This window comes from Rana temporaria, chromosome 8 (assembly GCF_905171775.1).
Source record: "Rana temporaria chromosome 8, aRanTem1.1, whole genome shotgun sequence".
NCBI classification, from domain to species: Eukaryota; Metazoa; Chordata; class Amphibia; order Anura; family Ranidae; genus Rana; species Rana temporaria.
Window position 1 is genome coordinate 48319588 of NC_053496.1, and position 15153 is coordinate 48334740.

Consider the following 15153-nt stretch of genomic DNA (forward strand, 5'->3'; position numbering starts at 1 on the left):
TGTTGGATGAGAAGAATTTCAGATTATCCCAAAGGTGTTCAGTAGGGTTGGGGTTAGGGCTCTGTGCAGGGCACTCAAGATTTTCCACGCCAAATTGGTTGAACCATGTGTAGCGCTGACCCAGCGGGGTCGCTACGTGTTACAGCATCCACACATTTCACCCTGCTGCCAGACATCTATTAGACACACTTCTTAGTCAATGAACAATTTTGCTTATTTTTGTTGTTTTTATTAGGGGATTGGTTGTGTAAAAGGGACATGGGAGACCCATAGGATAAAGTAGTAGAATAAAGTAACTGCATCACACTTCTCAGCAGAACAAGATGGCTGAAGCTAAACTTGACAGACTTTTACCTCAGAACACTTCTTCCTCCAGCACACTACTTCACTGTCCAAGTTTAGTAATCCTGTCACACCATCAGAACATGACTAGGCCTCACTCTGAATTAGTCTCAGTGTCTTTACTTGATGACCCTTTGTAGGCCGGGGCCTGCAGTACCCCTTTGTGGCAGCAACCGATTTACTTGAGAAGAATAAATGTAGATGGACTACTGATCCCAGCAAGTCTGACTTGCAAATCCTGCCCACCCTCCTGGCTGAAGCGACTTGACACAAAACTCCCACAGTCTCTCCCTCTGGTTTTACATCCAGCTCCCATGGCATGTCTCTTCCACATCTCTCCACTGTGCTTTCCTCTCACTGACACCTGCCCTGGATCTTTCCTAAATGACTTCACTCCTGACGTGCGACCAACTGACTCCTCCAGCTTCTGTTCCAAGACACCTCTCCATGACCATGTAAGGAGAGGCTCCCTCCCAGCTCCCTAGTTGGGGATTGATCAGAGCACCTCACATGCACCCCATGTCACTCCAGCTCTCTGCCCTGCCCCTTTTCCAGAACATTCTCCCTGGAAACAGAGGAGGCGCCAAAGAGCTGAAGTACATGTCAGTCACCTGCTGCTACACGAAACCACTCCCCTGCCGCTAGATCAGTGGTTCTCAACCTGGGGGTCGGGACCCCCTCGGGTGTCAAATGATAATTTGCCAGGGGTCACAGAATCCTGGGCTGTTCCTGAAGCCTCTCCCAGGCTTTTTGCGGCCACTCAGCAGGGCTGTCCCTGGAGTCGGTGGCCACCCAGGGGTCCCCACAACTTGGGAAATTTTATCAAGGGGTCACGCCACTAGAAGGGTTGAGAACCACTGCCCTAGATCTAAACAAACAGGCCTAGCTCACAGTATAGGCCTGCTTAATTTTACCTGCCCTGGCAGCTTACACAAAACCCTCACTAGCACCTACTTACTTAAAGGGGTTGTAAAGGTAAAAAAAAAAACCCTAAATAGCTTCCTTTACCTTAGTGCAGTCCTCCTTCACTTACCTCATCCTTCAATTTTGCTTTTAAATGTCCTTATTTCGTCTGAGGAATCTTCACTTCCTGTTTTTCTGTCTGTATCTAAACACAGTAATGCGACACTTTCTCCCTGGTGTGGAGAAAGCCTCTTGAGGGGGGCGAGCAGGAGTGTCAAGACGCCCACTAACACACAGCACCTTTCTCTATCTGCAAAGTAGAGAGCATCCTGACCCTCCTGCTCGCCCCCTCAAGAGGTTTTCTCCACACCAGGGAGAATACCTTGCATTACTGTGTGTAGTTACAGACAGAAGAACAGGAAGTGAGGATTTCTCAGAAGAAATAAGGACATTTAAAAGCAAAATGGAAGGATGAGGTAAGTGAAGGAGGACTGCACTAAGGTAAAGGAAGCTATTTAGGGAATTTTTTTTTATCTTTACAACTCCTTTATAGGTAGAGGGTAGTACATATGTTTTTTTGGAGCTGGCTTTTTGTACATTGTGGTGTTCACTATAATTGAGGTTTGGACCTCTGGGATGTCCACTTGAACTCTTCCACACCAAACTGATTAAACCATATCTTTATAGAGCTAGCTTTGTGTAGTTTGTCATGCTCTGTAGGGTTGAGGTCAGGGCACTGTGGAGGCCACTCCTGTTCCCTCACAGTAAACTCATTAAACCATGTCTTTATGGAGCTAGCTTTGTGCACGTGGTTGTTGACTATGAGTGAGGATTGGATCTCTGTGAAAGCCACTTGAGTTTTTCCACACCAAACTGATCAAACGATATCTTTATAGAGCTGGCTTTGTGTACATTATCATGTTGGATGAGAAGACATGGTCTATAATTGGCCTGTCAGCTCATCTCATAGCTGTTCTGTAGGGTTAAAGTCAGGGCTCTGTGCAGGCCACTCAATTTCCTTCTCACCAAACTCATCAAACCATGTCTTTATGGAGCTGGCTGTTGAAACAGATACGTTTAATGGTCAAGTCTCCACAAACCTTTAGCCACTTAGTGTAGTTACATAGTCAGGTTAAAAAAAAAAAAACAAAAAAAAAAAACACATGACATTTTCAAGTTTAACCAAAAGACAAACATAAGTTGATAAAAAAAAACAAAAAAAACACGTTTGCATCCCCGCAACCCTTTGATTCAGGTTTGATTGACTGCTTTACATTCTTCCATTTTGCTCATCATTGGTCCCCTTATGGCTTTATTAAATAATTAATATTGAAAATAAAGACAACAGAGCCATCTGGGAAAAAAGTAGGCCTTGACATTGTCTATCGTGTTCTGTCTTGTCTACTATACCCCCAATCCCATTCCAAACCTTACCCATGTCTCTAGGCTTGTATTGAGGTTTGTCTGTTTGGACCACAATACCATCCGATATCCCCTGGATGAAGACTTGTTTTGTTTCCGTAAAAGAGAGGTCTCCCTTCGCCACAATTTTGACTGTTGCCACTTCGGCGAGCTGGCTGGGAGGTGGAACCTGGGTAAGAGGAAAGAAAGACTTTATTAAAAAATTCTATAACTACCCATACAATGGTTTACATATGTGTTATATACATAATTTGTTATATTAACCACTTCCCGACCGCCTCATGTAGATATACGTCGGCAGAATGGCACGGACAGGCACATCAACGTACCTGTACGTGCCTGCCTAGACGTGGGTCGGGGGTCCGATCGGGACCCCCCGCTACATGCGGCGGTCGGATCCCCTCGGGGAGCGATCCGGGACGACGGCGCGGCTATTCGTTTATAGCCGCTCCGTCGCGATCGCTCCCTGGAGCTGAAGAACGGGGAGAGCCGTATGTAAACACGGCTTCCCCCGTGCTTCACTGTGGCGGCGCATCGATCGGGTGATTCCTTTTATTAGGGAGACTATGAGTAAGCATCACAGGATGCGAAACATGTCAGCTCTTTTTTCCTAATCCACTTCTTGGTTGACTGCATGAATTTTGGCTGTTTTTTCCATTTGAATTTGTGTTGTTTTTTCATGTTTTGAATAAAGACATCGTTTGAGGAGTGCGGCGATCCAGGATTTTTCTTTCATCTCATGATAAGGGAGACTCGATCGATGACGTCAGTTCTACAGCCACACCCCCCTACAGTTGTAAACACACACTAGGTGAACACTAAATCCTACAGCGCCCCCTGTGGTTAACTCCAAAACTGCAACTGTCATTTTCACAATAAACAATGCAATTTAAATGCATTTGTTGCTGTGAAAATGACAATGGTCCCAAAAATGTGTCAAAATTGTCCGAAGTTTCTGCCATAATGTCGCAGTCACGAAAAAAATCGCTGATCGCCGCCATTAGTAGTAAAAATAAATAAAAAAAATAAAAATGCAATAAAACTATCCCCTATTTTGTAAACGCTACAAATTTTGCGCAAACCAATCGATAAACGCTTATTGCGATTTTTTTTACCAAAAATAGGTAAACGAATACGTATCGGCCTAAACTGAGGAAAAAAAAAAATTTAGATATGTTTTTGGGGGATATTTATTATAGCAAAAAGTAAAAAATATTGCATTTTTTTCAAAATTGTCGCTCTATTTTTGTTTATAGCGCAAAAAATAAAAACCGCAGAGGTGATCAAATACCACCAAAAGAAAGCTCTATTTGTGGGGAAAAAAGGACGCCAATTTTGTTTGGGAGCCACGTCGCACGACCGCGCAATTGTCTGTTAAAGCGACACAGTGCCGAATTGTAAAAACCCCTTGGGTCATTTAGCTGCATATTGGTCCTGTCCTTAAGTGGTTAATTAAAGCTAGACCCATTTAGAGATATGCAAAACCCCATTAACCATTTAAGGACTGCCTCCTGCACATATACGTCGGCAGAATGGCACGACTGGGCACAGGCACGTACATGTACGTTGCCTTTAAGAGCCCAGCTGTGGATCGCGCGCGCACCCGACCCGGTCCGAAGCTCCGTGACCGTGGCTGCGAGACCCAAGGAGCCTTTTGCTGCCGGTGTCCCACGATCGGTCACAGGAGCTGAAGAACGAGGAGAGGTGTGTGTAAACACACCTTCCCCGTTCTTCACAGTGGCAGTGTCATTGATCGTCTGTTCCCTGATACAGGGAAAGAAGATCAATGACATCACACGTCCAGCCCCACCCCCCTACAGTTAGAAACACATATGAGGTCACACTTAACCCCTACAGCGCCCCCTAGTGGTTAACTCCTAAACTGCAATTGTCCTATTCACAGTATGAATTTTTATAGCACTTTTTGCTGTGAAAATGACAATGGTCCCAAAAATGTGTCAAAATTGTCCGAAGTGTCCGCCATAATGTCGCAGTCACGAAAAAAATTGCTGATCGCCGCCATTAGTAGTAAAAAAAAAATGATTAATAAAATAATACCTACCCATGTGATACCTACCCACGTGGGTAGGTATCACATGGGTAGGTACAGAGCATGATGGGACTGTGAGGCCTATATAGGTCCGATGAAAGCAGCGCACCTGCCATTTCAGCGAGAAGAGCCGGCGTGTCAACATCGGGAGAAGAGAAGAAGAGAAGACGTCACAGCACAGCGGCCTGAAGGGAGAAGTAGAAGTCGTCACAGAACAGCGGAAGAAGAGGAGAAGACGTCACAGAACAGCGGAAGAAGGAGAAGGCACCGGACAGCGGGAGGAAGAACCGGGGTGCGCCGAGTCAAGAGCGGAGAGCGGCGAACATAGAAGAAGACCCCCCGGAGCGGAGAAGACGTCACAGAAGAGCGGTGAAGACCCCGGAGAGCAGGAGAAGACCCCCGGAAATCGGAAGAAGAAGCTTCCCCTGGTAAAAGAGCTAAAGAAGACAGGGGGAGCCTCCGGAGCAGACTAATAAAATATTTTAATACCCTGTGTTTTTTATTTGTGTTTTTACCACTTTTCCTCCAGGTGAATGGGTAGGGGTACGATGTACCCCATATCCATTCACTTAGGGTGGGGGGCCGGTATCTGGGGGCCCCCTTATTAAAGGGGGCTCCCAGATTCCGATAAGCCTCCCGCCCGCATACCCCGACAACCAACGGCCAGGGTTGTCGGGAAGGGGCCCTGTCCTCATCAACATGGGGACAGGGTGCTCTGGGGTGGGGGGGCCCCGCAGTGCGCCCCCCTGCCCCAGAGCACCCAACCCCCCCATGTTGAGGGCATGCAGCCTGGTACGGCTCAGGAGGGGGAGGGCCGCTCGCTCGTCCCCACTCCTTTCCTGACCGGCCGGGTAGCGTGCTTTGGATACGGGTCTGGTATGGATTGTAGGGGGACCCCCTACGCCGTTTTTTTCGGCGTAGGGGGGCTCTCCTTACAACCCATAACAGACCTAAGGGCCCGGTATGCTCCTGAGGGGGGAACCCATGCCGAATTTTTATTTAAAATCCGGCGGGGACTTCCCCCTCAGGATTCATAACAAACGCCGCACACGTGTAAAATTGGCGGGAATCCAAGTCGGATCTCCCGTCGCTTCTATGACGCGCACGTTGGAATGTGCTGTCACTATTCCAGTGAGTGCGAGATGTCGGCGAGATCTCGGCACCATGTCGCCGAGAATCAGCGCGATGCTGTCATGCTAAAAACACAATATCACAAACACCTACTGTATGCCACTGACCCTAGCTGGGGGCCAGATTCGGCCCACGGGCCATAGTTTGGACACCCCTGCTTTAAAGGTAAGAAGTGAAAAGTTACAAGACATAGTCTATCATCTTAGCCCACAACGAAACAACGCACTCACCTTGAACTTGCAGCAAGAAATGGGCAGTTGGGAACACCCATCTTTAGGATAAATAACGATAGTTTCTCCTAAAGTCTCCAAGGTCACAGTTATATCTATTCTGGGATGGCCAACAGCACCATCCAGCACGAGGCAAGCTGTTTCTATGCATGGGTAGTGCAATTGGGCCGGGAGAAGGACCATGTAGTTACTGAAAGACATGAATCATCAAATAGTATTAAAGCAGAAGGCTGGGAGGAAATATACTCTCAAGCCCTGTACACACGACCAGGAATCCTGGCAGGCTTGCCCTGAAAAGCCGTGTATACACACTGCCACACAAAAAAACCCTGTCATCGACCTGACGTCATCGACTACGACGAGCTGGTGATCTGCCAAGCTGGTTCCGGCTAACAGGAAAGTTCCTTCAAGGACTGCGCAGGCGCAAACTTGCCGAGGGAAATCTCCGAACCTCGGCCGGCATCCAGGGCGACCTGGATTTCGAGGTAAGTGGCCAGTCGCTCCACTCGCTCGGCTTCCTGGCTCTTTTTTTAACATCCTCCAATCCACGGGGATGTTAAAGAATGAGCCTGGATGGCGGGCGAGGTTCGGAGATTTTCGTCGGCAAGTTTGCGCCTGCGCAGTCCTTGAAGGAACTTCCCCGTTAGGGGAACCTTAAGGACAAGTCACCGGTGTCTCATCACATTCGATTCCATCGGCGCCATCTTGCTACACCCCAGACTAACGTTGTATGCTACCGTGCATGCGTGAAGTTATCAAGCATGCACGTTTTTTCTACCCTGAAGGTAAGCATACAGACGACCGGTTTTCTCAGCAGGAATCCCGACGGGAAAATAGAGAGCAGGGTTCTCTATTTTCCCCATCAGGATTGCCGGCCAAATGCTCTCCTGGCAGTTTTCCTGCCGGGAAAACCGGTTGTGTGTACAAGGCTTCAGTTGTATACCCAATATACACTATATTACCAAAAGTATTAAGACACCTGCCTTTAGACGCACTGAGGGCCATATTCTCAGAAGAGTTACGACGGAGTATCTCAGGAAACTCCGTCGTATCTCTGTTTTTTGACCCGCGTATCAATGCGAGTGATTCCTAGAATCATTTTCGCATAGATACGCTGTAGGTGTAAGTCACGCTAGGTGGCGTTTACGTTCAGGTCTCATTTGTTTATGCAAATGAGCCTGATACGCCGATTCCCGAACGAAATCGCGTCGCGTAACCGTCGCTTACGTCGTTTGCGTAAGCGTAAGGTTACCCCTGCTATATGAAGGGTAACCTTACGCCAGTCCGACGTATGCCATGTTAAGTATGGCGTCGGGTCCGCGTCGTCTTTTCCCATTGGGTACGTCGTTTTCGTAAGTCGTTCTTGAATATGACTTTACGTCAATGACGCACACGTCGGCGTCATTGACGTTTTCCGTCGAGAACTGGAGCATGCGCACTGGGCTATTTTTAGCCCGGCGCAAGCGCAGTTCGATCAGCACGGGGGCGCGCTTAATTTAAATATAAGCCGCCCCCTTTGAATTACGCAGGGATACGCCGGGCCTTTTACACTACGCCGCCGCAAACTACGGAGCAAGTGCTTGAGGAATACAGCACTTGCTCCTGTAAGTTGGGGCGGCGTAGTGTAAATGGCTTACGCTACAGCCGCGGGAAAACTACGAGAATCTGGCCCATAAACTTTAATGGCATCCCAGTCTTAGTCAGTAGGGTTCAGTATTGCGTTGGCCCACCCTTTACAGCTATAACAGCTTCAACTCTTCTGGGAAGGCTGTTCACAAGGTGTAGGAGTGTCTATGGGAATGTTTGACAATTCTTCCAGAAGGGCATTTGTGAGGTCAGGCACTGACGTGGACGAGAAGGTCTGGCTCACAGTCTCTGCTTTAATTCATCCCAAAGATGTTCTATCGGGTTGGGGTCAGGATTCTGTGCAGGCCAGTCAAATTCCTCCACCCCAAACTCACTCATCCATGTCTTTGTGAATTTGTGGAAAATTTCAAGGGGTATGAATTATTTTTCAAGGCACTGTGTGTGGTTTCATTTTGGATTGTATTTCAGGACATTCACATGAGAGCAGGAAAATCAACTGAGGGGTCGAACAGCCCCCCCAAAAACATATATAATCTGTTCACCCCAGTTTCACTCCCAAACTATTACTATTATAGTTATCAAACATTTTCTAATTATCTATTGACAACATAAATGAAGTCCAGTATTTTATAGAAGTGTTATCTGTACTTTCACCATGGGTTGTGTATGTTGTAATGTTTGTAAAGATTTTGTTCCGCATAATTGTAACCGTATGATGAGCCGTTTCATCACTGTCCGTGTTCTTCCACCTTGAAGATCACACGTTACAGCTGAGCTTATTCAGGAATCCAGATCATTAATCTTACATTTTTATAAATAGGATAATATGAAAAACACATCAAAGCAAGCTGGACTTGTGATACATAGAACACAATCCTTATAGCCCAACTGAGCTCTATAACAGTAAAATACATTCCAAACAAAAAAAAGGTTTGCAGTTTTTCTTAGAAAGCATCCACATCCAGAGAAGAAAAGTCTCTCCCCTTTCATTATGCTGCAGAGAAGGACCCTTGCTTGCTGTGTGGAAGCAATAGTCTCTCTGCAGCGGTCCAACATGCCCCCTGAGGAGACAGAGCTTAAAGGAGAAGTACAGCCAAAGCTTGTTGGTGGATAACAGGCGTGCAGCTCGTTCTGCCCTCTGCCCATAGATGCTTGCTGTTGCCTGATGTCTCCGAGCCGTTTCAGGCTCAGGAAGGATCGCAACCATATGGTCCAGTGAGCGCAGGGAGGCAGAGCAGAGAGGTGCTGACTGACAGTCACAAGCTCTCTGCTCACAGAGCTCTAAGATCCAAGCAATCAGCAGTGTTTGATTGCTCGGTTCTCGGTGTTAGAGCCAGCGGGGGACAATGATATAGTATCATGTCTGCAGTCTCTGACCATCTCCTGTATTATGTCTGCAGTCTCTGACCATCTCTTGTATTATGTTTGCAGTCTCTGACTATCTCCTGTATTATGTCTGCAGTCTCTGACCATCTCCTTTAGTATGTCTGCAGTCTCTGACCATCTCCTTTAGTATGCTTGCAGTCTGTGACCATCTCCTGTAGTATGCTTGCAGTCTCTGACCATCTCCTGTATCATGTCTGCCGTCTCTGAACAACTACTGTACCATGTTCGTAGCCTCTGACCATTTCCTGTATCATGTCCATAGTCTTTGGCTAGATCCTATTGTGTCCCTGCTGCCTCTGACACTTGAATATTTACTGAATTTTATGTGTGGCCCTTTGGTGATGTCGGGGGTCACACTTGATGCTTGTGGCCCTTTTGCACCTTTTGTGTGACCTTCAGAGTCTCTGCAGACACTATTGTTTGTTTTATTGTGTTTTCCTACTGCCCTGTTATTGCAGTCATTTCTAGTTGTTTCATGTAATATGTCTCCTGCAGCATGTCTCTGACTATCTCTTATATCTAGTATTTACTCTATGACCATCTCTTGCATCACGTCTGCAGTCTCTGACCATCTCTTGTTTTATGTCCTAAGCTCAGTCTCTGACCATCATCTGTATCCTGTCTACAGTCTCTGGCCATCTCCTGTATCATGTCTACAATCTATTACCTTCTCTTGCATCATGTCTGCAGCCTCTGACCATCTCTTGTATCATGTCCTCAGTCTCTGATTATCTCTTATATTATGTCCTAAGCTCAGTCTCTGACCATCTCCTGTATCATGTCTACAATCTATGACCATCTCTTGTATCATGTCTGCAGTCTCTGACCATCTCCTTCATCATGTCTGCAGTCTCTGACCATCTCCTTCATCATGTCTGTAGTCTCTGACCATCTCTTGTATAATATCTGCCGTCTCTGACCATCTCTTGTATAATATCTGCCGTCTCTGACCATCTTTTGTATCATATCTGCAGTCTCTGACCATCTCTTGTATCATGTCTGCAGTCTCTGACCATCTCTTGTATCATATCTGCAGTTTCTGACCATCTCCTCTATCATGTCCATAGTCTGTTGCCGTGTACACACGGTCGGAATTTCCAATACAAATGTTGGATGTGAACTTGTTGTCGGAAAATCCGACCGTATGTAGGCTGCATCGGACATTTGCTGTTGGAATTTCCAAGCCCCCCATATCAAGAAAGTTGACCCCCCACACTACAGTTAAATCATAAAGCACAGCTCCCCTACATATCCTAGAAGTGGAATCAGGGCGGCATTCACTTACATTGATGACTGTGTGGATGACAGTCCGAGGAGTGCAGATAGGTAGAAGAGGCACAGAGCAGGTAGGTAGTGCTCCAGCAGACCAGGCACCTTCACCCTCATTGACTTTCCCATTATTCTCCACCGCGTCCTTCCGTCTCCTTCCGTCTATCTTCCTGGCCGAATTTTCTGATGTCACTCCCTGCGGTCCGATTTATATCCCTTCTGCCCCTGCCCTCCTCTCCATCCCTCTGTTCTATTATAATTGGGTAACCAATAATATTTTGCACACTTCACTTCTATTGTTACAGGAAAAACAATTGTCTGTCATCTGATCAAAACTCACCGCGGCCTGCAATGCTCATAAAGAAGATTTAAACCCCAATTGAAAGATTTACTTTGCTAAAGCACCATGGATCATAACCAACTGGCACGTTTTTAAGTTATAAAAAAATAAATAAAAAAGTTTTCCTTATTTTCCATCCTTTGTTATATAACTCGGTGCTGTTGGTCTCCTGCAGCCCCTTTGCAGCCGCTTGTGATGGCTGTGTGGCATTTCTTAGGGCATTTGTGGAATGTGCCTGGTTAATGTTTGTGGAAACAGCAACTTGTAGTTTTCTATTGACAGGGTGACAACGCAGGAGCGCGATTGGGAGATAGGGAAAGTGTTGTCACCAGTGGTGGATCGTCCATAAGGGCGCACGGGCGCCACCCTCTCTCTCTTGCCACCACCTCTATCACCATAGATAAATTCATGCATTGCATGAATCTATCTATGGTCGCCGCCCCCTTATTCAGGCGCCGGACCCTTTTCGGGAGCCTGAATTACAGCGGTGGGGTATTTTTTGGAAGCGCCTGATTAGATCTGTAGGCTCTAATAGGCGTCCAAAAAGGTGACCAGCCGGCGCAATGCTGGGCGCTCACTGTTCACTCAGCGTTGTTAGGAAAGCGAATGAATATTCATTTTCCTAACACTGAACAGCCTCTCAGCCAATCAGGTGCTCGGGTCTGTTACCTGTCACCTGATTGGCTGAAACTAGAGGCGCTGTGATTGGACACCTCCTATCAGACGTCCAATCATAGCAGAGGACAGGAAGAGAGGACAGGAGAAGACATTGAAGAGCGTGAAGGAGACCTCTGCCATGACCCACTGCTCCATCGAGACATGGTAAGTGCCAGGCGGGCAGGGGATGCACACTGGCAGCATTTGATGGGCACAGTAGCGGCAATTGATGGGCACACTGGCAGCAGTTGATGGGCACAGTGGATGTGTTTGATGGGCACAGTGGCTGCGTTTGATGGGCACAGTGGCTGGGTTTTAGGGGCACAGTGGCTGGGTTTTAGGGGCACAGTAGCTGCAATTGATGGGCACAGTGGCTGCAATTGATGGGCACAGTGGCTGCATTTGAGTGGCTGCGTTTGATTGGCACAGTAGTGGAAATTGATGGATGGGCACAGTAGCTGCAATTGATGGGCACAGTGGCTGCATTTGATGGGCACAGTGGCTGCATTTGAGTGGCTGCGTTTGATGGGCACAGTGGCTGCGTTTGATGGGCACTTTGAAACAACATTAATATGATGAAGCTTATATATTGTAGTGACGGGTTTTACATCTACTTTAACCACTTCCTGCCGGCAATGTTCAAATATGTGGCAGCACAGGGGATGACCTCATTCCATACAGCCACATACACTATAATACCAAAAGTATTGGGACGCCTGCCTTCACACGCACATAAACTTTAATGGCATCCCAGTCTTATGCCCTGTACACACGATCGGTTCGCCTTATGAAAACGGTCTGATGGATTTTTTCATCAGATATCCGATGAAGCTGACTTTCATCAGTCTTGCCTACACACCATTGGTTAAAAAGCCGATCGTGTCCAACGCGGTGACATAAAACACATCGACGATAAAACATCGGTCCGTTTTCATCAGACGAACCGATCGTGTGTACAGGGCATTAGTCTGTAGGGTTCAATATTGAGTTGGCCCGCCCTTTGCAGCTATAACAGCTTCAACTCTTCTGGGAAGGCCGTCCACAAGGTTTAGGAGTGTATCTATGGGAATGTTTGACCATTCTTCCAGAAGCTCATTTGTGAGGTCAGGCACTGATGTTGGATGAGAAGGCCTGGCTTGTCATTCCTCCCAAAGGTGTTCTATCGGGTTGAGGTCAGGACTCTGTGCAGGCAAGTCAAGTTCCTCCACCCCAAACTCACTCATCCATGTCTTTATGGACCTTGCTTTGTGCACTGGTGCGCAGTGATGTTGGAACAGGAAGGAGCCATCCCCAAACTGTTCCCACAAAGTTGGGAGCATGAAATTGTCCAAAATGTCTTGGTATTCTGACGCCTTAAAGCGGGGTTCCGGGCATAATCTTCTTTTTTTTTGCAAGCTAAAACTAATTACATTAAATAGTCCCTAAAACATATTAAAGCTCCCCAATGGTTCCAGAAATCATTGCAAACACTCACCTTATATCCTCCAGCCCATGTTGTTGCCGTATCCATCATATGTGTGGGCCTGTGAAGCCCAGTTAATTTTTCTTCCTGGTTTTCAGGGAGAGGTGCATGCTGGGATTTTTAGGCACAGAGACTCCTGGGAAATGAGTGTCGTAATTTCCCAGGAGGCAATGGGGTCTTAGGACAGGAAGTTGAACCACCTAGAACCAGGAACTAAGCAGATTACGAATACTGCCTAGTAACAGCCAGATAAAAGTGAGTAAAACATTTTATTTTTTTACATTAAAGGCAAGCTGTTCATTTTTAGGTTGGAACTCCGCTTTAAGTGTTCCCCTCACTGGAACTGAGGGGCCAAGCCCAACAACCCCACACCATAATCCCCCTCCACCAAGTGATTGGACCAGTGCATAAAGCAAGGTCCATAGAGACATGGATGAGCGAGTTTGGGGTGGAGGAACTTGACAGGCCTGCACAGATTCCTGACTTCAAGCCGATAGAACACCTATGGGATTAATTAGAGCAGAGACTGTGAGCCAGGCCTTCTCATCCAACATCAGTGCCTGACCTCACAAATGCACTTCAGGAAGAATAGTCAAACATGTTACAGGCATTGCTATAGTGCAGTGGTCTCCAAACTGTGGCCCTTGGACCAGATATTCCTCCTACCGACACCATCAATGAGGAACCATTCCTCCCACTGACACCAATGATGGGGCACTGTTCCTCTCACTGATACCAATGATGGGGCACTATTCCTCCCATTGACACCAGAGATGGGGCACTATTACTTCCACTGACACCAACAATGGGGCACTATTCCTCCTCCTACTGACCACAGGCGTTATGTTTTTTTTTTAACTCTCATTGACCACCAAGCCCGCCGCACTGTTTACACCCAGTGACATCGGACATTTTCTACTCCCACTGGCCACAGTGATAGAAACGGAAAGCAGAATTTTCTAAAGCAAAGATACGGCCGTTATCAGTGATGTGAAATGTAATGGGGTTTGGATTTCCACCTGATGAGGAGTTTCAGTTAGAACCTTTCCTTCACTTTTTTATGCAGAAGTTGGAAGTGTCATTGACATTAATGCTGTCATTTGTGTCTAATGTATTACAAGAGTTGGTAAATTGTTAAACAATGGCTCCTATTATTACCCATTAATGTCATTGTGTCCCCGGGTCACACAACCTTGTCATCAAATCAACCGAGCAAATACCACAGCTAAGTATTGTCAGCTCCATAGAGGCCAGCTACCTGCCAGCCAGCACCCTATGGAGGACATCGCTTTGGGGGTGTCCAGTGTCCACACACAGTACATGAAAGTCTGAAGATCTTTAAAGCTTAAAGGAGTTGTAAAGGAAAAACATTTTTTTGCCTAAAATTAATGTCTGCAAGGTAGACAGACAGAATAGTGTAATGATTCTGTTAAAAAACGAGTAAATACCTATTAAATTCCTTCATCTATATCACCTCCGGCGTTCTAGTTTTTGTTCTCTCATTCACTTCCTGGTTTGCGGCGCTCGTTCATGTAAGAACTACATTTCCCAGTATGCATTGCGGCACACCCAGTAATTCACACCTCCTTGAAGTCTCTAACACGTAGAGAGCGTCCTGCCGCACATATGTAGTTCCCAGGAGGGGGTGAGCACGTTACTGACCACCGCAGTAAAGCCTCCCTTCACGGTGGTGAGTAACAATCAGACAAGCAGGAAGTGAACAGAACAGAGAAGAAATAGAGCAACTTCTGAGCAAAAACGAACAATGAGGAAGTGAAAAGAGGAATGTCTGCAGGTAAAGGATGCTTATTATGAAAAAAATGTTTCCTTTACAACCCCTTTAACTCCAGGAAGAGATAAAAGAACTGCAAAGTGCAATTTTGTATTCACTAACCATTTACCTACTGGCCACTTTTGGGCCCCCTTCCTGCCCAGGCCCATTTTCAGCTTTCAGCGCTGTCACACCTTCAATGACAATTGCACGGTCATGTAACTTTGTAACATATGACATTTTTAACCTTTTTTTTCCACACAAATAGATCTTTCTTTTTGGTGGTATCTAATCAACACTGAGTTTTTTATTTTTTGCTAAACAAACAAAAAAAAAGAACAAAAATGTTGAAAAGGAAAACAAAAACATTTTTTAGTTTGTTAAAAAAGTTTGCAAACAGGTAATTTTACTCGTTCACTGATGTGTGTTGATGAGCTGCACTGATGGGCATTGATAGGCACTGATGAGGTGGCACTGATAGGCTGCACTGATGGGCATTGATAGGCACTAATGAGGTGGCACTGATGGGCACTGATAGACTGCACTCATGGGCATTGATAGGCACTGTTGAGGCAGAACTGATGGACAGTGATGAGGCAGCAC

At 46.5% G+C, this 15153-nt stretch overlaps 1 protein-coding gene across 1 annotated transcript in view; it reads right to left on the reverse strand.

The window, feature by feature from the left end:
* Positions 1 to 10449, reverse strand: part of LOC120910393 (alpha-2-macroglobulin-like protein 1) — a 182277-nt gene extending 171828 nt beyond the window's left edge. The window contains exons 1-3 of the mRNA XM_040322150.1: positions 10337 to 10449; positions 6079 to 6268; positions 2680 to 2836 (exon numbers count right to left, since the gene is read on the reverse strand). Of these exons, the coding sequence (XP_040178084.1) occupies positions 2680 to 2836; positions 6079 to 6268; positions 10337 to 10449 (460 nt within the window). The remainder of the gene's footprint in view (positions 1 to 2679; positions 2837 to 6078; positions 6269 to 10336) is intronic.
* Positions 10450 to 15153: the final 4704 nt, after the last annotated feature.